Genomic DNA, 20,452 nt, shown 5'->3' on the forward strand with positions numbered 1-20,452 from the left:
GCGGCCGGGGGCTGCGGCGGGCGCGGCGATGGCTCGGCGCGGCGGCAAGGTCAGGGGGCGCCGCGCGCGGGCTCAGTGGAGGAAGGGCACGGGAGGGGTTAGGGTTGACTGTGTGGATCCAATGGTGGTTGATATTTGCAAGAATCTCAAACACTGGAAGGTGGATAAGAAAAAAACTTCCGGAAGATATATATGATCCACGGTAGCAGCCTGCCTTGTGTTTGTTTGGACTTTGTGTTGGGCCGGCGGGCCCCCAATAGCATTCCTAGAAGAAAGCAGGCAAGGCCCACTACTTACGGCCCAAGAGACAAACACACTAGACTAATCTTCCCGACGGCCGACTGCGTGCGACTGCTAAGCTCCGCCGAGCGCCGCCGCCCGCCTCCGAATAATGCTCTCCGGGATGCTGCTGCCGCGGCTGCGCTCCTCCACGCGCGTCCTCCGCAAGGTAAGCGGCTCCTCTCCCCGTCCTGCGCCACCCAGCGACGCTGCCTCACCCAATCCCGCCCCATCGTTGCAGCTGTGCGGATTGGAACCCGCGGCGGCGCGACTGCTCTCCTCCGCCGACGCACCCGCGCGTGATAACTCACTCCTGCACCCTCTCCCCGGCCTCGACCTGCCTCCGCCCCTCCCAGACAACCTGGGCCGCAGCCCCACCCGGGTCACCACGCTCCCCAACGGCATCCGCGTCGCCACCGAAGACGTCCCGGTAATGCTCCAAGGCACATCCGCTGTGCCGCCCCCCTTTTCATTTTCAGTTTTTCAGTTGCAGTTGGATTGACTGAAGCTCTGCCCTGCGCAGGGTCCTTCCGCGTGCATCGGTTTCTTTGTTAACTCCGGCTCGGTTTACGAGTCCGCCGAGACCACCGGCGTGTCCTACTTGCTGGAGAAGATGGCCTTCAAGGACACCAACCACCGCACGCACCGCAATCTCGTGCATCAGCTCGAGCTTGCTGGAGGCAACGTTGGTGCCTCCTGTTCCAGGGAGCAGATGGTCTACAGCTATGACACGCTCAAGGGCTACATGCCCGAGGCCATCGAGATACTCGTCGACTGCATGCGCAACCCGCTCTTCCTCCAGGAAGAAGTCCAACGACAGGTACCACCACATGCTGGGCTTCTCGCTTCTCGGTGGGTGTCATACCTCAACGTTTGGTCACTCTCACTCACTCACTGTTATAATTGCTGTCTGTCTGTTAGTTGGTCCTTGCTCAAGAAGAACTCCAGGACCTGCACAAGAACCCTGAGAGGTTTCTTCATGAACAGCTTAACCTTGTCGGATATTCAGGTGCTCTTGCAAATCCGCTAATAGCTCCTGAGGATGCTCTTGCCAGAATCAATCACAAGATTATTCAAAAGTTTTATCATGTAAACTCCTTTTCCTTTCCCCCTTAACATGTGATTCCTGTTCCTTATAAGACACAAAATAGTGCTCATAAGTACATAGTTTTAAGTGACCACACCACAATTGTATCATCTTCCAGTTATTTATGATACTAGTTTGGGTTCATAAACGCATGTAATTCAGTTCACATAGGCTGCATAATGGGTTCTTCAAGTTGGCAGCCTAATTTAATGCTGAAATGCAAATGGTGTTCTAGCCACTACACATACTGCAACAGTTTGATGCTAATGTGCTATTGTCTTACCTTACACTAGTAGAAAGAAAGAAAGAAAGAAAAAACTACTATACATATAGTTGAATTCATATGTTTTATCTGTTATGAAGGAATTCTATGCACAAAAGTGAGAAAAATGCTATTTATGTAACAGGAAAACTATACCGCTGATCGTGTGGTTCTAGCAGCATCTGGTGTTGATCATGAAAGCTTGCTAAACCATGCTGAATTTTTGTTAAATGATTGGCACAAGGGGTCCCCTGTGGAAAAACCAAAGTCTACATACGTGGGTGGTGATTCCAGACACAGAGCAGATTCAGATGTAATATGACCATACAACCCTTTCTGTTTGGGTTTCCTTCTGTTCTACTTCTGTGTATTTGACTAATAGATAGAGGCTTTGCTCATCTTGCTGTCTTATGCAGATGACACATGTTGCATTAGCTTTTGAAGTGCCAGGGGGCTGGCTTCAAGAAAGAGATGCTACAACTATGACCGTCATACAGGTGCATCTAATACTTCTGAATTCTCTAGTAGTTTGCTGGGTTACATTCATTGTTCCTTCCTTTTATAATTGTTAATCCATGAATGTTCATACACAACAACGATATATGGCAGACTTTAATGGGTGGTGGTGGTTCATTCTCCTCTGGCGGTCCTGGGAAAGGAATGCATTCACGGCTTTGTAAGTCTTGAACTCTTGATGATTGCTTCAACTGTACTTGGATTTCTGTACTTTGCACTGTAGTTAGATTGTGGTCATTGCTTTAACTGTTTTGCACTTTGGAGTTGTGCCGCATGGTGCACTATCCACCTCTTTTTTGGTGGTTTTAGTTTCTTCAGGCTTATTTTTTGTCGTGGATGAAATATTCTTGATAAATGTATTCAATTGTTGTTTCTTTGCAGATCTACGGGTCCTAAATAAATATCACTCTGTCCAATCTTTTTCAGCATTTAGTAATGTATATGACAATACTGGTCTCTTTGGCATCTACTTGACCACGGTGAGCTAATCTTTTCCACATGGTTCTGTGCCTCGTATATTTTTTTTTCCATTAAACATGTTTCTGCTTTCAACTAAAGTTTGCAAATTTGATATTTCTGTTTGATCATGTTCTGTGATTATGACTTCTGGGGTTGGATTAAGGCCTTCCCTATTTATCCTGCTTTTATCCCTGTAATTTTCCTGTGGGTGCTAGCTGGTGATGATGTCCCTTGTTGTCTAGTGACTTCCTTCTGGAGATAGGATGGCCTATCGGCCTATAGAAAATACGCAATATGAATAAGTGAATAGTAATGGAACTTCGATCAACATGATAATTACATGTTCCTGCCCAAGTTTGAGCCTTGATTGTTAATATTACTCCTTAGCATGATGGATGGCCTAGTTTGTTTGTTTTTTTCAATGCAAAATTAGCTAGAGAGTAGGTCTCCTGTCTTGGACCAGTCAATTCTAGCATGAGCAACAGGGGTTTGGTTCATGCTGTAACTATGATTTGTCTTTATAAAATTCAACATGGCAGACTCTGCCTTTCTTCTTTGTATGGGGCTCTGATATATCATTTGCCTATTTTAATTGGTTCAGCCACCAGATTTTGTTGCAAAGGCTGTTGATGTTGCAATAAGTGAATTGATTGCTGTTGCAACACCTGGAGAAGGTATGAATCGTGCCCTACTTGGTGGGAAAACTTGACTACTTACTGCCTGTTCTGAAGCATGTGGTTTGCATATACTCAGTGACGGAGGTTGAACTGCAACGAGCTAAAAACTCAACAATTTCGTCTGTATTGATGAATCTTGAATCCAGGGTAATCTTATCTTGAATGTCTAATCTTTTTTCCCTTTTTCTCTCAGGTATACTTAAGATTTGACATCCTTTGTTTACCCTACTGCAGGTAATTGTTGCAGAAGATATTGGAAGGCAGTTGTTGACTTATGGTTGCAGGTAAGTCGGTATGCTAGTTACTTCAGTGTTATCTTTACTAGCTTTAGCTAACTATTGATCCGTTTTGCTCTGTTTTGGCATAACAACAGGAAGCCTATTGATTACTTCCTTCGATGTATGGAAGAAATTACTGTAGATGATATCACAACATTTGCCAGGAAGATGTTATCTTCGCAACCCACAATGGTTAGCTGGGGAGATGGTACGCTCGCTATTGCTGTACTTAGTTTGAAATATACATATATGCTTATGACTGATCGGCTTGCATTACCCATCTTGCAGTTGACAAAGTTCCTCCATATGAATTTGTTTACAAGCGGTTCCAGTAGTACCCTACACAGTGATCCCTGATGGACTTGAAGAATGGTCCATTTGGGTTTTATTTTGACCTTGTACTCGGCCACTGGCTCAGAAACTACTTTCTTTCAGAAGTGCAAATCATTGTTAGGATTTCTGCAGCTACGATCATTTGTAATTGTTCAAACAGCACACAGATGAAATGAATGAAGTTGTCAGAAATGAAAATTTTGAAGAGTTTGTTTGTGAAAATTAGCCATTCCTACATGTTCACTTTTGATCTGTTGCCATGCTGTGCCATTTCTTATCGACAGTGGATTGCTGGAGGAGATCGTGGTCACAAGGGAAACTTGTTTGTTGATGATCAAAACATAAAACCATGATCATTCTATGTGGGCATGATTAATGGATGGGAAATAAAGCCACGATTAATGGAAAAGAAAGCATGCTGCTGATTTCACGTTAAAATCGAGGTTTTCACCATTGCTTCATTCTAAACCACAACACTTGGCAAACAAATGTCGCCAAATAAATCTGCTTGCAAGGTGATGCTACAAAAAAGAACTACAATAAACGCTACTGATCACCATAAAACTTATTACAAGGCACTAATCATCCCATCCTGACAGACCGAGTCCGCCTGAACCCACCTCTGGAACAGAGGATATCATCTTAAGAACTGAGGAATCGGTGATGGTGACTGCCCCTTTTGACTTATTTTTCTTCTTTGTGTGATCAATTACCAATTCTCCAAACTTCCCGTCTGGAGCTGCTTCCTGGGCTGAACTGTCCTTTAGTTTGGGCTCTGAATTGTTTTGCTTGGAGAACACTAAATCAGCAAATGAAATATCAGTATTGTCGATTCCTTCAGCATCTTCTTCGTCAACAAATTTCTTCCTCTTGGCATCCTTCTTATCCTTTCTACCAGTATGATCTACATCATCCTCCCTCTTTGATTTGCCGTCATTGGTAGGTTCTTCCACAGACTTCTTTGCTTCCTTCCTGTCCCTTTTCCTTTCCTTGCCATCCAGAACTTCAGATTTGCCAAGTGCAGAAGTGGTGACACCTGGGGAAATAGTCTTGACTTCAGGCTCTTCAGGGCCCTTTAGATGTTGTTTCGACTGCTGCCTTTTATCCTTTTTTCTATCAATCTCAACTGGATCATATTTGCTTGGAATATTATCTTTTCCACTGCTCTTATCACTCTTGGAGCTGGCCTCTAGGGGCTTTCCATTCAAGATTCTCAAGGTTGGCACAAATTTCTTTACCTGAGAGAATGTATTGGAGTTACTCCACAATTACAACACTTGGAAAATAAGTTTGTCTGGGAATATCACCTTTTTGACAAGACTGTCTTTCTCAGAAATAGGATTTCCCTGCAAATTAAGGTTCCTCAAGTAGCGCAATTCAGAAAGTACCTGGCAACCAAACAAGTAATTGTGGCACTCTAGATTTCCATGATAGATTAGGTAGCAAAATAAGGAGCAAACCTTCAGATCTGAACTCCTCTCAATCAAGTTATTCCCTAAATCAAGGTTCAGGATCTTCACATTTTTAGCCAAATCCGAAGGGATTGTCTGTAAGTTAAGGTTCAAACAAGATGTCAGTCATCAAGTGCAATGGACAACATAAGCTAGCAACAGCAATCTAAGTGAAAAAAACAACAACAAATGAAATCATACAGTGATCTTGTTGTGGGAAAGCCTGAGTTCCTTCAATTCCACGCACGCAGCAAGGGAAGATCCAACATGTTCTATTTGGCAGTGAGACAAGGATAGCTATGGAAAGAAGTACCAGCGACAAATTAGTCATTTAGAGTTAGAGATTCTCAATACGAAAAGCAACACTGCATTTTTATATATTTACTAAGGATTATGAAGAAATGAACAATACCTTTTTCATAGACTTAGCCTTGGCCAGAGCATTGCCGATGGTAAAAACAGGATTCTTAGAGAGAACTGCAGCAGAGTAAATGTTCACAAATTACAGCTACGTGAAGGGAAACATGGCTATTTATTGTCTATAGGTACTAAAAGAAAACATAATGTTTATTAGGTGATACATTTACATATAGATCCAGGAGCAAAATGAATGCCATATTCACAAACTATTATTTACCATGCAGATTTCTATGGTTATATAACAAACATATTGTTCTAATAAAGCAATAAAAAATATTTTTTAATATTACAAGTGCCCAACCATGATAATCATTTTAAGAAAGGATATAAGTATGTGTTGCAAAGATAAGGTAATCCAGTCCAAGATACAACATATGTACTATTTTGATTACATACCAAGTGTATTCAACTGTTGCAGCCGATCAAGCTTGCAGATGGAAGAAATATTGTTATCTGCATTAGAAATTGCAAAGATTCTCATATGCAATTAAGTACACTGCTAACAGATAACATAGGAGCTACTGAAAGTCCCTGATATTCATCCATTGCATTACCGTTCAGAATCAATGCTCCCAGGCTTGTTAAGGATGCAACCTCATCCATTTTTGTAAGTTTGTTCTTGCCAGCATTCAGCACCTGTACAAGCAGAGGGAAGAATGATTGGCAAGAAAGGCAAGTCAAGTGATGTGGTAAGATTCAGGACTGAAGTAGGCCACATGGAAATGCTGGGCAGGAAGGCAACTCACTTGCAGCTTTGATAGTCCTTCGACGCCTTTTAAGCTCACAAGCTTGTTTTCGATAACTGAAAGCCACTTGAGGTGGGCACAAGATGATAAGCCCTTCAGAGCATAAAAGCAAGACCTTTAAGTGAAAGGTAGAATCACAAATAGACAAGCTCAGGTACAAACAGTAACAGTCTATAGCAACTGCTATGGACCTGCTTGGAAGGGAAGATTGGTCTGGAAACTTTAGGATTTAGTCCAAGCTAGTATTTTTTTTTTAGGGTCAGTTGAAGGTTGTACTAAATCCTAAGAATTCAGATCCTAAATCTACCTTTTCCAAACAAGACCTACATGGATTAAGACTGCAAGTAAACAAACATGAAAATGGTAGCATAGTTATCATTTGAGCATGCCCTCAACTTATATCAGTATAGATCGATTTTACAGTACGTCTGCAGAGAAAATGTGGTCAAGAGAAGATGAATGATAATAATAAGAGCACACAAAATCAACCAGACTGAGATTCTAGCAACAGTCCACATCAATCATACATATTTAACCTGTATATGTGCTATTCATCGAAATAGGAGTAGTGCAGACAAACAGCATTGCCCAAATATAATACCCACCGCATATTATACTAGTGTCTGTAACAGCAAGAGCGCAATAGAGGTAAGGTACCTCGAGGGTGACGAGGCAGTTGTAGCCGAGGTCAAGGCGCTCCAGCTTGTTGAAGCTTCTCAGGCACGACACCTGCACACGCAGCACAAAAGGATCATGAGCAAGCAGCACGCGAACCCCCGGGGAGTAGGATGCGAGGTGGAGGGACTCCAGTCCACTGACGTCGGAGAGCGCGCGGTGGGAGAGGTTGAGGGCCTTAGCGCCGCTCCCGTCCGAGCCCGCCTCGCGCGCCGCCTGCTCCACGGTTAGCCGCATCATCTCCTCCCCCTCCGCCGCCGCCGCCGCCGCCGCCGCCGGGACGAAGTGATCGCTCGGTACCCTGTCCTGCCCTAACGGCGGCGAGAGCCCAAAGCAAGCAGAAAAGAGAAGGGGAATTTGGAGGACCCTTACAGGTGGGCCCTCCACCTTAAGTAGGACCCGCTTGTCTGTCTCCACGGAACGGAACGAGTCTCCCGTCTCCGTCTCCAGTCGTCACAAACACAAGGGGAGAGAGAGACAGAGGTGAGGAAAGGCGAAGCTCCTCCTCCTCCTCGCCAACGACGATGGCGATGACCGTCGAAGGTGGTGCTCTTCCTCCCCTAAATTTCAACCGCTCTGCTTCGCTTCGGATCCGATTCGTGTATGGAATCCGGGAGATTGAGTAGCTAGGGTTCGGTTCCATGGGTGGGTGCTGTGGTTTTCTGCGGATTAGGGCTTGGGAGATCCCAATTACTCTACCGGTGGTGGGGGTGCTGTAAGTTATGGATTGTGAGGTAGTGAGGTGTGCATCTCCTGTTACTCAAGGCTCTCCGCAGCGCCACCCGTGGGTTGTTACTGCGATCCGAGGTTGGTCATGGAAATTTGCCAGATTAATCTTGGACAAAGTCATGATGTGCTTGCATATAAGGTTGTTTGCACAGTTGAGTTCCCTGAACCCGGTGCTAATTAGATCGTCCGAGTACTAGCACTAGTTGTTTGGGAGTTAGATTTGTGAAACTCAATGCATGAAATGTATTTGTCTAGTCTTCTGCATTTCACCATTCATCTTTTTCTTTTTGTTCGTTAAAAATCTTCAGGACTTTGAGCTCGGTTACTAACTTTGCATGCTATTTGTCTGCTTGTCCTCCATACTCTTGTGCTGGACGATGCTGTTAACTTACTCTTGGTGTTTCTCTTGGCAGTGTAAGTTTATTGTCCTGATGAGTCTTTTCTTAACTTTGTTTTGCATACAAAAAGTCTCATCTGTTTAATTCCTTCTGTTACAGGCTGGCTGGACTCGCATTTATGTTCTCCACGAGCATTCTGCTGCAAATACTGGTAAGTTCTGCCCACTTATTTAAGGATCCTCTTAGCCTCCACCAGGAACTAATTTGGATTTTTTAAATTTTTAACATCATGTCAATGAACTATCACTTATGATATATTTTAGTGCCTTTGAGAAGTGAGAACGTCACTCAATTTATGTTTGTCCTGTGATATGTGACTGAAGAATGATACACATAAAAAGGAAATCATGAATAACCATTAGATGCTTGCTTAGATTATATCAGAATTATCATATGTGAGTAAGAGTCATAACTCATATGCGCTGGAGGAAGTGCTCTGCAGTCGCAAAGATTGTTTACACACCAGATACTGTTGATTTATATCCTAGTTATAGTATTTTCATGGACAAGGCACCATCGGTTTATCAGACCATTGTTGTTTCACTAAGTTGTGGCCTCTTTAATGTTCAGTTTTGATTTTCAATGGTGCAGGCATGTGCTTTGTACAACAACTGGTGGCCTATGTTAGCAGGTGATTGCTAGTTTGTTGAGCTCCTCAGTCATGAGAAAGTCGCCATGGTCTTTCTACTGACATTGTTACATTCTCATACTCCTGCAGCTCTCATGTATGTCCTTATACCAATGCCATGCCTGTTTTTTGGTGATGGATCCACACACTTTTTGACAAGCAGAGAAGGTGGAGGGTAAGTTCTAATATTTGATGTTGTTGGTTTATGAAAAATTGTACCACACAACATGTATGTGTACAGTTAAAGAGATGTACAGAATAGGCTACTGTGAGGATTTCATAGGTTTATTCAACCCTGTGGTATCACAATGATACTGATAGCCAGGAGGCATTAAACATTTCAGGTGGATTAATGCTGCAAAATTCCTGACTGGTGCATCTGCCATGGGAAGCCTCGCTATCCCAGCTATTCTGAGGCACGCGGGCCTAATTGAGACCGGTGCCATGTTTATCGAGTTCACATCCTTCTTCATCCTTGTATGCACGGTCCTGTGCTTCCATAGGGCTACCCTAGATGAAGATTGGTAAATGTGCATGCACGGACCCCAGAAGAATAGCAATTCTGTGGCCGCTTCTCTCCATGCTAAGCAGAAAAATTCCAGTTGGAAGTTAACAATTAGCATGGATCTGTACAAAGAAGTGTATTTGAATCCCCTCGCTGATGTTTTATATAGGCACTGTTTAAGATCTGTGGTGATGTGGCAAGGCAGATGTTATTTCGATCACTTTGACATCGCAGTCGCATGTTTCTGTGGCGAAGGAACCCAATCTGTGCAAAACATGTGCAAGAGCCTGTACACGATACACCATAGTACTTCTTTGGGTGGCCGCTACATTGCCTTAACATGTTATTCAATGAAGTGGTGGAAACTTGATGCTGATATTTGTTTGATTCTGAACTGTTGAAACCTCGTTGCTTTTGTCGAAAGCTAGAATTGAGATTCCGTATCCAAATTTCTGATACATCTACGTTACACCCTTTGCTGCTCAATGTTGAAGGGAAGCTCGATTAAGTATGAAGATAGATAAAAGGCCAGTTGAACCTTCAAAATCAATTAACAGGCCAAAAACACACAGCACGCAAGGCAGGGATTTTTTTTCTTTTCTAAAATAACATTATTTTAATAGAAAAATGCAAAAACAGATAGTAAAATAGAAAAATTGCAAATCTAGCGTATTGTCGGACACCTGATTGCCGATAGAAATGCTATCGGCAGTGCAACAGCCAACAAGTCTACCTGGCAAAGACGTGGCAATACGTGCATATGGCCCTGTTTGGGACGGTGGGTGAGAAACGCGCGGCGCTTATACGTGTAAGCGGCTGGGAGGCCGCTTTTGCGATTCTGGCTCGCGTAGTTCTTTTTGCCGTGTTTTGCGTTGTGGGCGGCCGGCGGACGCGCGTTCGTCGCGAGGCGTTCGGCGAGATTTTTTTCGCGTTTCTCGCTCATACGCGACGCGTCGCGGTCCCAAACAGGGCCTATATCGGCCCTCAAAAGCCGATTGGCGTAATCGGCAATCCCATAGCCGAGTAGTTGTATGCACCCATTAAATATATCCATCGTTTCGTGCTATGCCTACCCTAATATTTAATTAGAATTTAGATAAAGATACAGTGAGCCAGTTATTGGATTAAACATGGTATTAACTGTTAGCCAGCAACCTGTGCATAGGTTGGTTAATATTGATAGTGCATAGCTGGAGCATCTCTAGTAGATTATGTATCTCTTATACTCTATATATTTTCTCTCTCCATTACATATAATTCCTTTTAAGTTTTTGGCAGCCAGTGCAGTAGCAGATTACTCAAAGGATAAGGTAGAGAGAGGAATCCCCTATATTTTCAGCAAGAATGCTGTGTGTTTTAACGATCACAAAAAATTGTTAGTATTGGCGATGGAATAGACAATCTGCTACACATTCCATTACCAAAAGTACCAGTTTTGGGTGGGGAGAGCCGGTGGAGATGCTCTTAGTATTGTTGTTAGAATAAATATAATATGACATGTAAATAAAAATGAAAGGAGTAGTACTCGTGCATGCTGCAAGAAATTTTGGGTGCATTGTGACGATGAGTTTTCAGTTAAAGCATTGGAGGACTAACAAAAAAAAATCTGCTTTACATTTATTATATGATAAGTAAGGTTATTTTTCTGGATCATTGTGCCAAGGTGAAATATAGCTATCAAAAGGGATGTAGAGAGTATTAATTGTTGTCAGGCTACCTGTGCACTGCATGCATGTGCTTTAATTCTCGAGTGCATGGAGATACTCGCATGCTGCAATCAATTCTCGGGTGCATGGAGATACTACGCAGATGGGCAAAATATATGCGCTTCTCGGTCATTGGAGAGCCGATAGGGCCTCTCGGCTAAGAAATGGCTGACAAGTTCTGCATGCGCCACCGTGGAAGCCTGTAGCCGACAGTTTCTTATGCGTGCGCCGACGTGGAAGCCCGTAGCCGACGTGGAAGGCAACTTGGACAACCAATCGGCTGTTTAAGTGCCGATAACGAGAACTCTCTTATCGGCAATCTACGAGCCGACAGGCTGCTAAATCTACAATTTTCTTAATTGACTATCTATTTTCACACTTTTCTATAATATTATTCAAAAAAAATTCCGCAAGGCAGTGATATAACATCATTCTCCATTAAAACTTTATGCGTTATTAGACATTTTGTAGAATTTCAATCAGAAATGACAGTTTGGCCGAGTGGTCTAAGGCGCCAGATTTAGGCTCTGGTCCGAAAGGGCGTGGGTTCAAATCCCACAGCTGTCAATATTTTTTTCCTTTATTTTGCGAACAAATCCCACAGCTGTCAATGTTTTTTCTTTTCCTTTCTTTTGCGCGCCCACACAAAAAAAACCTTGTTCAGTCCCCTATTATCTGTTCACTTTCTCTTGGCAAACACAGAAAAACTCATGGTCTTCCCTTGGTCACTGATTAGACTGATGATCCTAGTATTAATCTTGTGAGCTGCAGAAGATGCAGATCAATAAACCTTTACCAAGCCCGAGAAGCACATGTTTAGGCCGGCCGGCCGGCCCCTTATCGAGATTCCTCCGACGGTCCAACAATACTTCTCTCTTTCATTCACACCATTTGACATGGTTCAGACTTTTCATTTTGAACCTTGGCTCGCAGCAGATTCAGATAAAACTTGCTTCTTATCGAGATTCCTCCGACGGTCCAACAATACTTCTCTCTTTTCATTCACACCATTTGACATGGTTCAAACTTTTCATTTTGAACCTTTGTTCGCAGCAGATTCAGATAAAACTTGAACGTGTTTATTTAGTACTCCTGTTTCCCAGTGCGTGATATTTCTACAAGTAAAGGTTCTGGATGCAAAGTAGTCAGCCACAGCACCGGTGGAAATAAATTACTCTGCTGTATTCCTCTGAATATTCTGAGACCCTCCTTGAACCAACCCAAAGCAACTGTTTCGTTACTTTTCTACTACTGCTCACCTTGTCAAGTTAAAGAGTTAACAAATTCATCTAATCTAATCTAGCACTAGCATCCTCTCTCTCTCTCTCTCTCTCTCTCTCTCTCTCCATGGCCCTCATGCTCCGTCCTTGGGCCTTTCTTCTCTTCCTTGCACTGGGCTCCTACGATGAATTTGGTCTGCAGAGCAGAAGGAATGGAGTCGCACAGGCCACGCAGAGGGTCTTCCTGTATCCGCAGTCTCCGAAGGTGTCCTCTATTGTCAGCACCAAGTACAGGACTGCCTACCACTTCCAGCCTCCCAAGAACTGGATCAACGGTATGAGCTTGTGCTCTTCTTTTCTCACTACTTATCGCCTGTTGACTTTCTTGCAATCGCAGACCAAAACATGGGTTCATTGCAGTGAAACTTGTCGACACACAAAAAACAACAAATGGCTATTGTCTTCTAGTTTCGGGTCTTTTTCATGGTTCAAGAAAAACCTCTGATCTAGTTTTGCCCAACTGGAGAGAGCTTCCTTTTCTTTCTAGGAAAAAAGAATCATCTGGAGCAGTTAAACCTAGAAGTAGGTGACCATAATTTTTGTGTGCTCATGTCTCATGATATGAGATGGGAAAGTTAGGTAGGCAACTCAATACTTGTGCTTGTGCAGTCCTGTGGCTGAATGCTGCACAGGATAGGTGCTCACATTTATGGCACTGCAGTGCAGTTAGATTTTCAGTAACCGCTGTAATATAGTGATAGCCATATTTAAATCTATGCCCTAATCGAAGTTGTTCGTTGATAAAAAGTTCACATTCATTACCCCATTTTGAAGGGAAGCATTTCAGTTGTCACCCCATACCCATCTTGGTTCATCTCTAGATCTACTATTGGACTTGCTCCACTGGTACTACCACCGTCTGAAAGTATTCAGTTAGGCAATACCGAATACCCTATCAACCCAACTGAAAGTATCTCCAAAATATTAGAGGGATCTTCCGTGATGATCCTTGGGCAATAAAGTGTTAGCAGCTTCTGAACTCTTGCATCTTTGCCCCTGCTTGTACTGTCTTACATATCAATATGCAGTTCTACAAGCTTTTTTGACACCATCTTTCTTTTTTTGTCCTTCAAAATTCTGATGAATGGGCGATCTTTTAAAACCTTTGACAATTCAAAAGATCCAAATGGTATGTGTCTCTCTTACACAAAATACTTGCATACCAAACTGTAAACATTCCTCAACTAATGCTGCCTTCATTTCCAGGACCAATGTACTACAATGGTATCTATCACCAATTCTACCAGTACAATCCAAACGGTTCACTCTGGGGTAACATAGTTTGGGGCCACTCGGTCTCAACAGATCTCATCAACTGGATCCGGTTTGAGCCAGCGATAGAACGAACAACTCCGAGTGACATAAATGGTTGTTGGACTGGTTCAGCCACAATCCTCAAGGGCGGTCGGCCTGCTATCATATACACTGGTGCTGACACAGAGAAGCGTCAAGTCCAAAACATTGTGTTTCCAAAGAACTTGTCTGATCCATACCTGAGGGAATGGATCAAACCAGACAACAACCCATTGATCCAACCAGTTGGTCAAGGATTGAACTCAGACCAGTTTAGAGATCCGACAACCGGATGGATTGGACCAGATGGACTGTGGAGAATAGCAGTTGGGGCTGAGCTGAACGGCTACAGTGCAGCACTTTTGTACAAGAGCGAGGATTTTGTGAACTGGACTAGAGTTGATCACCCACTGTACTCTTCCAATGCCTCCACCATGTGGGAGTGCCCAGATTTCTTTGCAGTATTACCCGGAAAGAACAGTGGATTGGACTTATCTGCAGCTATCCCGAATGGTGCTAAGCATGTCCTCAAAATGAGCTTGGATAATTGTGACAAGTACATGGTTGGTGTTTATGATCTCAAAAGTGATGCCTTTGTCCCAGATACCGTACTTGATGACCGAAGATTGTGGTCAAGGATTGACTACGGCAATTACTATGCTTCTAAGTCGTTCTTCGATTCGAAGAGGGGCAGGAGGATTATATGGGGTTGGACCAATGAGACAGATAGTTCGTCAGATGATGTTGCCAAAGGTTGGGCAGGAATCCATGTAAGCAAATCTGCCTCTAACTGCATTGCCTATTTCCTGTTGAGTTAGTGATTGTTGCTTTAATTCATTTTTCACCCTCGTTTCCCCCCCAAATTTAGGCGATCCCCAGGACTATATGGTTAGATAGCAACAGTAAGCAATTGCTGCAATGGCCAGTTGAAGAGATTGAGTCACTTCGAAGAGAAGAAGTCGGCCACCAAAGCTTGGAGCTGAATCAGGGGGATCTGTTTGAGATTAAGGGAATTGATACTTTACAGGCTAGTTTCTCCTGCACACACTTGCTTACTTGACCCTCCGAGTTCCAAATCGCTCTCTTTTTACTTCAACTGGATGCCATAATAACAGTTAACTTTGTGCCTGTGGTACTTTACGCACACTTAGGTTTTGCCATTCCGGTTTGTTTTTCATAGCAGCTGCAGCTGATCCGGCACATGATTTTCTCGAAACAGGCAGATGTGGAGATATATTTTGAGCTTACATCCATAGATCGTGCTGGTCCTTTTGATCCTTCCTGGCTTTTGGACATCGAGAAGCATTGTCGGGAAGCAGGTGCATCAGTTCATGGTGATGTGGGCCCATTTGGACTTGTGGTTCTTGCGTCTGATAACATGGAAGAGCACACTTCTGTACACTTCAGAGTTTACAAATCACAGGAGAAGTACATGATTCTTATGTGCTCTGATCTGAGAAAGTTAGTACGCGCGTTCCATCTTTTATTTTTCAGTTTTTGCTAACTTTTTCAGACATCTTGATATTTGTAAAAATTTCGTGTCCATTGCATCAATTAATTTTTCTTGTTTATGCAGATCATCCTTGAGACCAGAGCTGTACACACCTGCCTATGGAGGCTTCTTCGAATTTGACCTCGAGAAGGAAAAGACAATATCTTTGAGAACTTTGGTGAGTTGGGGAGCTTTGCTTACACTGTTGTTCATGTAAGAAATGAAATGGATGAATTATAACAGCAATACCTCTGGACGCCCTGCAGATTGATCGCTCTGCGGTGGAGAGCTTTGGTGGCGGTGGCAGGCTCTGCATCATGGCCAGGGTTTACCCCGTGACGCTCATCAACGGCGGCACTCGGATGTATGCGTTCAACAATGGAACTAGCACCGTCAAAGTGCCTCAGCTGAAGGCATGGAGCATGAGGAGAGCACAAGTGAATGTGAAGATCGGATAAGCATGTTACTATACATCATTTAGTAATAACAAACCCTTTTGACCATTGGGGGAGTGCATGAGTTACTACATCAAGGCATTCCTACTTGCAAGCTTATTATTTAGCTCCCGGAAAGAAAAGAAGGGGGGACACAATACAAAACACCAGATGACTGACCTCAGATTATGTAATTCATTTGCTAGAAGGAAAGGAAACAGAGATTATTGTTTAGTACTACTGATTAGAAGAACAAACAACTCCATCGTACAAAGTGAAAGTATTTTATGGACAACTACTATAAAGTTTCAGGACCCGTGAAGACTTGTGTCTGATCTTCAGATCTTGCATCGTCACAAAATAAATTTGTCAGTAGCTTAGCTTGAGAGAAGGAAAGGAAACATAGATTATTGTTTAGTACTACTGATTAGAATAACAAACAACTCCATCGTTCAAAGTGAAAGTATTTTATGGACAACTACTATAAAGTTCCAGGACCCGTGAAGACTTGTGTCTGATCTTTAGATCTTGCATCGTCACAAAATAAATTTGTCAGTAGCTTAGCTCGAGAAAAGCGGGAAAAAAAAGAACAGTGAAAGGGCCCATCCAGATTCGAACCGGAGACCTCTTGATCTGCAGTGAAATGCTCTACCACTGAGCTATGGACCCTTCTGAGCAAACAATTTCCAATGCAACCTATTGGAAGACAACGAACTGTAATAACGCTCATTTTGTGGTGCCGGCTAATAAATAATGTGATTTGCTTTAATGCCACCCCCCCAGATTTGCCTAAAAAAAATGACGCTCCCAGATCGGTTCTACCCCGAAAGCAATTACTGTGGGCATATGACGGCCCTGCTTTGCTCAAGCACATGCCATTTCTATCCTTGCAATTTGCAAATGGGAATCGACGAATGGAACATAGAGTTCTAAATTTGATATACTGATGATCGAGCCAAATAGAAAGTACCAGTGAATACAAGAGGTGCATCACAGCATCCAACTAAAACACTCAACCATCACTACGGATAAATCCGTCTCAAGAATCGTCTCTTATACACCCATGTTTGGAGTGTTTGGCATACAGACTAGACAGCAAGCTAGCAAAGTTGTCCAACTCATTTCGGGTTCCTGAGAACAATGATGACTGAATCCCCACGGAGGAACATCTTGCTTATGAACCTGTCTTTGTTCACCGGAAGAGCCTTCTTCTTGCCTTTACCAGTCTTTGGTATCTGTGATAAGAGCAACAGATGTTAGTGAACACATAAACACAATTGACGGAACTGATACAGCAGCTCAGATAACATGCCATATATTGATATACCTCAGTCCACATCTCCCTAACATTCTCAAGAACCATGTTGCAATGTCGATCAAATGCCCTCACACGACCAAGTAACTTCTTGTTGTTCCGGCAGTTGATAAGAACCTAAGATGTAAGAGAGTGTGATAAGAATAAAGAACAGTTGAACAATTCTATCTGCAGTCAACACTAAGCAATTAAGCATAATATAAAATGCTTAAAATGCGATGCGATACACCAGAGAGAAACTATAATATAGCTGATGGGTAACAAACTAACAATGATATAGCTAGCACACTTTGTAGCCTGCTAACAATGTCCAGGGTTTAAAATGCAGAGTTCAGATCTAGTGCGTGAAAATGTACAACACTGAGACTTGCTGGCCTGGAAGCTAGCAGCACCTAGGTAGACGAATCAGTGTTTATTTGCAATACGTCAATACGTGACCACGTTTTATGGCTAACCAACTTACAAGCAACTTAGACTCAACAAATTAGTCAGGTTACAACAATATCAGTCATTACACTCTGAAAACAGATCAAGGCAAAAACACAAAAATCCAACTTCAGATAGTGAAAATAAATGAAAGACAGGAATGTAGAAAATGTAGGCTGAATAACCTGAGACAGAGGCAGGCACTACTGCTATTGGTCATAACATCAAATCATGATGCAAAACTGACTGTTGCCACCACTTACTGCTGTTGGACATAAGTGATGTTGGAATCACAGCTATGGCCTATGGGGGACATGTTGTAGCAAATGAAACGAGAACCATAGCTAAGGAACATGATGCTGCTACAGAAAATATGGTAACACACCCTAATGATGATATAATTTTCAGGAAGATAACTGTAGAAGATATAGTGCATTCTGTTGTGGGCACCTCGGTTAACTGAACTTTGAGGTAGCACAATTACATGACAAGAAATTATCAGAATTTGTGTACTTGGGCGAGAAAATCAATGTAGATAGACTGACAGTTGAGAGTGGAGAGGTAAGCTGAGATCACAATAGTTGTAGAAATGTAGCAACCTGGGTATTGTTCTTGACGCTCATCATCAGCACTGACAGGGGGCCTGTGCTGAATTCCTCCTCCTCCTTCTTTCCCTGTTTCAACAAAGGCGTTGAACGCACATGAACCAGTTAATACCAAGAAGACAGGCACCACAAAAGTAGAGAAATAAGAGCGGCCACTTGGTGCTTACATTGGCTTCCTCCGCCATCCGTGCGGCTCACCAAGTAGAGCCGGCAGTCTTCACATGGGGCAAAAAAAAAAAGCAAATGCTTAGTAGCTTGAATGAAAGCTTGCTTATTGGGAGCAGTTAACACCGTCTATTGGTTTGGCGGTTATTGGAGTTGGATATACATACCGAGGCGTGATTAATGTATAGCATGGGGGGATTCAGGTTGACCCCCGCAAATTTCATTTCAGAAAATAATAAAAAAAAAAAGAATAGACAACAAAAAAGAGCAATCCTTGGCAGCAAACTAACTAGGGCATTGAAAGCAACAAAACTAGGTCCGGATGGATCTCGAGTCCACGCAAGGCCATCACAGGCTACTTACTAAATACACGGGAGAAGGAAGAGAGGGTGGATTACCTTACCTGGGCGTGGAGGCGACAAGGAAGGCGGCGGCGAGAAGAAACCCTAGTTCGGCTGGGCTGGACGCCTGGACCCCAACCAAGCGAAGAAGGGGGTGGGGGGCGTTCTGGCGGTTTTGCAGATGGCCCCCTGGGTTTAGTCGGATCGCGTGTAATTGTGTTTTGGAGGAGGTGCGGCCCGCGGCCGTGGATGATATGATGGCCCATCGATGATTTTATTTGTTTGGGCTGAAATTGCCCGTGGGTCGAATTTGATTTTTGTTCATTAAATTTCTAGTTTTTATTTATTAAATTTCTAGTGAGTGATCCCTATGTACGTTGCGTTTGGAGGAAAACAGCAGACATAGTCGACGAAACTGAAATACATCCAAACACACATTCATATATCAGGATACCATACAGCAACTATATGTATTAAACGGGAATGGTATGACGATGTCCATCACATCAGACACGATCCATACACGGGAGAGAGAGAGAGAGAGAGAGAGAGAGAGAGAGAGAGAGAGAGGAGAGAGAGAGAGAGAGAGAGAGAGAGAGAGAGAGAGAGAGAGAGAGAGAGAGAGAGAGAGAGAGAGAGAGAGAGAGAGAGAGAATGCAATGCTGACCATTTGCACGAGTCACCTTGAATATAATTCACACGCCAAGCAAAGCAACTAGCAGCTAGCTAGTATTACATCGATCATCAATGGATGGATGAATGATTGTTTATATTTGTGTCATGATATGAATTATGGACGACCACCACCACCAGCAGCAGAGGAAGACGATGAGGACGGCGAGGAGGAGGAGGAGGCGGCATGTCCATGATCGGCCGGTGATGGTTGTTGGTGCTTGAGCGCCCTCTCGATGAGCATGTTGAGCAAGTTCATGACTTGCACCGCATACTTGAGCGCCGTCAGGGGATCCACGCTCTAGTGTGTGTGTTCATCAGAAAATTAATTAATAAATAAAGAAGAAGGTAATAAATAATAATAATAATAATAATAATAATAATAATAAGGCGGCGGCAGCAGCAAGTAGTAGTAATTAATACTAATTAATTAACGATAGATGGATGATCGACCGTACTAGCGTCATGTTTGGCGCGAAGACCATGGCGACGTTCCTCGTGCCCATCTTGTTGGCCTTCTCCTCCCTTGCGACGTCGGCCATGAGGCTGACGGCCCAGTCGAGGAGGGCAGCCTTGGGCGGCGTGAGCCTGGCGGCGCAGAGGCGGGCGCAGTCGTCCTCCGTCTGGCACCGCGCCACCTCGTCCGGCGGCAGGTCGTCCATTAGGCCGCCGGGGAGCTCCCGGAACCAGGCCGCCTTGATGAGGCTCGCCAGGCAGTGGACGTCGACGCCGTCGGGCACGAGGCCGGAGGAGTTGAGGTGGTCCCTGGCGCGCTGCTCCTGGGCGGCGTCGGCGGCGATCCTGAACTGAAGAGGCCCTCGGCGGCGAGGCCGCCCTGGTGGTAGAGGCGGCGCTGCAGGTGGAGCAGGATGGTGGGGACGCTGTTCCCCCTGCCGTCGTAGGAGCAGTGCATCGAGTCGGTGGACACGCCGAACACCGTGCTGCTGGCGCTGGGCGCCCCCGCAGGTCCCGCAGCTCCTCGGGCACGCCGCGGAACCCGTGGAACCGGTCGAACGTCACGTGCGCCACGTGCCGGACGTCCGTCGGCCACCCGATCTCCATCGGCGGCGGCGGCGGCCGGTGGTGGTTGACGAGGCCTGCATCATGTATGTATATTATTATATATGGATATGATTATTTGTCTCGATCGATCGGATTATTGGATCGGGCGACGCGACGGCCGGCCGGTGGGCTGGTCAATAAGCTTAGCAGGGCAGTTGATGGATGATGGATCGGACGGAGGAAGGGGATGAAGAGGTGGATCGATGAGAGAGATGAGG

At 44.1% G+C, this 20,452-nt stretch overlaps 5 protein-coding genes, 2 non-coding genes and 1 pseudogene across 10 annotated transcripts; 4 read left to right on the forward strand and 4 right to left on the reverse strand.

Moving 5' to 3' along the window:
• Positions 1-288: 288 nt before the first annotated feature.
• On the forward strand, positions 289-4,104 carry LOC120709347 (mitochondrial-processing peptidase subunit alpha-like). Its single transcript, XM_039994970.1, has 13 exons — positions 289-448; positions 521-709; positions 803-1,099; positions 1,201-1,368; positions 1,774-1,941; positions 2,045-2,125; positions 2,238-2,304; positions 2,526-2,623; positions 3,205-3,277; positions 3,357-3,427; positions 3,515-3,564; positions 3,654-3,766; positions 3,847-4,104. Exons 1-13 carry the CDS (start codon positions 392-394, stop codon positions 3,891-3,893), a joined length of 1,479 nt encoding a protein of 492 aa, XP_039850904.1. The 5' UTR covers positions 289-391; the 3' UTR covers positions 3,894-4,104.
• A 185-nt stretch (positions 4,105-4,289) lies between these two features.
• LOC120709348 (protein phosphatase 1 regulatory subunit SDS22-like) lies at positions 4,290-7,523 on the reverse strand. The gene is made up of 10 exons (XM_039994971.1): positions 7,328-7,523; positions 7,166-7,237; positions 6,509-6,601; positions 6,317-6,398; positions 6,159-6,215; positions 5,755-5,819; positions 5,544-5,639; positions 5,352-5,438; positions 5,199-5,279; positions 4,290-5,129 (listed from the first exon to the last, which is right to left on the reverse strand). Exons 1-10 carry the CDS (start codon positions 7,421-7,423, stop codon positions 4,470-4,472), a joined length of 1,389 nt encoding a protein of 462 aa, XP_039850905.1. The 5' UTR covers positions 7,424-7,523; the 3' UTR covers positions 4,290-4,469.
• LOC120709350 (vacuolar protein sorting-associated protein 55 homolog) lies at positions 7,322-9,821 on the forward strand. 2 transcript variants are annotated; one of them, XM_039994972.1, is made up of 5 exons: positions 7,322-7,726; positions 8,410-8,461; positions 8,902-8,941; positions 9,029-9,113; positions 9,283-9,821. In XM_039994972.1, the coding sequence occupies exons 2-5, from the start codon at positions 8,429-8,431 to the stop codon at positions 9,464-9,466; spliced, it is 342 nt and encodes a 113-aa protein (XP_039850906.1). In that variant the 5' UTR covers positions 7,322-7,726; positions 8,410-8,428; the 3' UTR covers positions 9,467-9,821. The 2 variants fall into 2 exon arrangements, with proteins under 2 accessions (XP_039850906.1, XP_039850907.1); XM_039994973.1 differs by lacking the exon at positions 7,322-7,726 and adding an exon at positions 7,742-8,326.
• A 1,815-nt stretch (positions 9,822-11,636) lies between these two features.
• Positions 11,637-11,716, forward strand: TRNAL-UAG. Its single transcript has one exon. It is a non-coding gene; the product is annotated as a tRNA-Leu (tRNA).
• A 596-nt stretch (positions 11,717-12,312) lies between these two features.
• Positions 12,313-16,123, forward strand: LOC120709352 (beta-fructofuranosidase, insoluble isoenzyme 4-like). 2 transcript variants are annotated; one of them, XM_039994974.1, is made up of 7 exons: positions 12,321-12,704; positions 13,550-13,558; positions 13,636-14,492; positions 14,591-14,749; positions 14,942-15,183; positions 15,299-15,392; positions 15,481-16,123. In XM_039994974.1, exons 1-7 carry the CDS (start codon positions 12,497-12,499, stop codon positions 15,670-15,672), a joined length of 1,761 nt encoding a protein of 586 aa, XP_039850908.1. In that variant the 5' UTR covers positions 12,321-12,496; the 3' UTR covers positions 15,673-16,123. The 2 variants fall into 2 exon arrangements, with proteins under 2 accessions (XP_039850909.1, XP_039850908.1); XM_039994975.1 differs by lacking the exon at positions 13,550-13,558 and having other exon boundaries at positions 12,313-12,704.
• A 122-nt stretch (positions 16,124-16,245) lies between these two features.
• Positions 16,246-16,317, reverse strand: TRNAC-GCA. The gene has a single exon. It is a non-coding gene; the product is annotated as a tRNA-Cys (tRNA).
• Positions 16,318-16,561: 244 nt separating this feature from the next.
• On the reverse strand, positions 16,562-18,705 carry LOC120709354 (small nuclear ribonucleoprotein Sm D2-like). Of its 2 annotated transcripts, none has more exons than XM_039994976.1 (5): positions 18,563-18,705; positions 18,162-18,209; positions 17,989-18,063; positions 16,976-17,080; positions 16,562-16,883 (listed from the first exon to the last, which is right to left on the reverse strand). In XM_039994976.1, exons 2-5 carry the CDS (start codon positions 18,177-18,179, stop codon positions 16,767-16,769), a joined length of 315 nt encoding a protein of 104 aa, XP_039850910.1. In that variant the 5' UTR covers positions 18,180-18,209; positions 18,563-18,705; the 3' UTR covers positions 16,562-16,766. The 2 variants fall into 2 exon arrangements, with proteins under 2 accessions (XP_039850910.1, XP_039850911.1); XM_039994977.1 differs by having other exon boundaries at positions 18,558-18,695.
• A 433-nt stretch (positions 18,706-19,138) lies between these two features.
• Positions 19,139-20,239, reverse strand: LOC120709353 (annotated as a pseudogene).
• Positions 20,240-20,452: the final 213 nt, after the last annotated feature.

The sequence above is a fragment of the Panicum virgatum genome, chromosome 5K, assembly GCF_016808335.1.
Source record: "Panicum virgatum strain AP13 chromosome 5K, P.virgatum_v5, whole genome shotgun sequence".
In the NCBI taxonomy this organism is placed as follows: Eukaryota; Viridiplantae; Streptophyta; class Magnoliopsida; order Poales; family Poaceae; genus Panicum; species Panicum virgatum.

Excerpts from the sequence above, each read along its gene's own strand:
- LOC120709347 (XM_039994970.1), top strand. The coding sequence starts at position 392 with ATGCTCTCCGGGATGCTGCTGCCGCGGCTGCGCTCCTCCACGCGCGTC. Across the intron at positions 1,942-2,044 it reads GACACAGAGCAGATTCAGAT|ATGACACATGTTGCATTAGC; the intron begins GTAATATGACCA and ends TGTCTTATGCAG. Across the intron at positions 2,305-2,525 it reads AGGAATGCATTCACGGCTTT|ATCTACGGGTCCTAAATAAA; the intron begins GTAAGTCTTGAA and ends GTTTCTTTGCAG.
- LOC120709350 (XM_039994972.1), top strand. The coding sequence starts at position 8,429 with ATGTTCTCCACGAGCATTCTGCTGCAAATACTG. Across the intron at positions 8,462-8,901 it reads GCATTCTGCTGCAAATACTG|GCATGTGCTTTGTACAACAA; the intron begins GTAAGTTCTGCC and ends TCAATGGTGCAG. Across the intron at positions 8,942-9,028 it reads CTGGTGGCCTATGTTAGCAG|CTCTCATGTATGTCCTTATA; the intron begins GTGATTGCTAGT and ends ATACTCCTGCAG.
- LOC120709348 (XM_039994971.1), bottom strand. The coding sequence starts at position 7,423 with ATGATGCGGCTAACCGTGGAGCAGGCGGCGCGCGAGGCGGGCTCGGAC. Across the intron at positions 5,820-6,158 it reads GCAACAGTTGAATACACTTG|TTCTCTCTAAGAATCCTGTT; the intron begins GTATGTAATCAA and ends ACTCTGCTGCAG. Across the intron at positions 5,640-5,754 it reads AGGCTAAGTCTATGAAAAAG|CTATCCTTGTCTCACTGCCA; the intron begins GTATTGTTCATT and ends TTCTTTCCATAG.
- LOC120709354 (XM_039994976.1), bottom strand. Across the intron at positions 17,081-17,988 it reads GCGTCAAGAACAATACCCAG|GTTCTTATCAACTGCCGGAA; the intron begins GTTGCTACATTT and ends CTTACATCTTAG. Across the intron at positions 16,884-16,975 it reads TTAGGGAGATGTGGACTGAG|ATACCAAAGACTGGTAAAGG; the intron begins GTATATCAATAT and ends CTCTTATCACAG.
- LOC120709352 (XM_039994974.1), top strand. The coding sequence starts at position 12,497 with ATGGCCCTCATGCTCCGTCCTTGGGCCTTTCTTCTCTTCCTTGCACTG. Across the intron at positions 14,493-14,590 it reads AAGGTTGGGCAGGAATCCAT|GCGATCCCCAGGACTATATG; the intron begins GTAAGCAAATCT and ends CCCCAAATTTAG. Across the intron at positions 15,184-15,298 it reads ATGTGCTCTGATCTGAGAAA|ATCATCCTTGAGACCAGAGC; the intron begins GTTAGTACGCGC and ends TTGTTTATGCAG.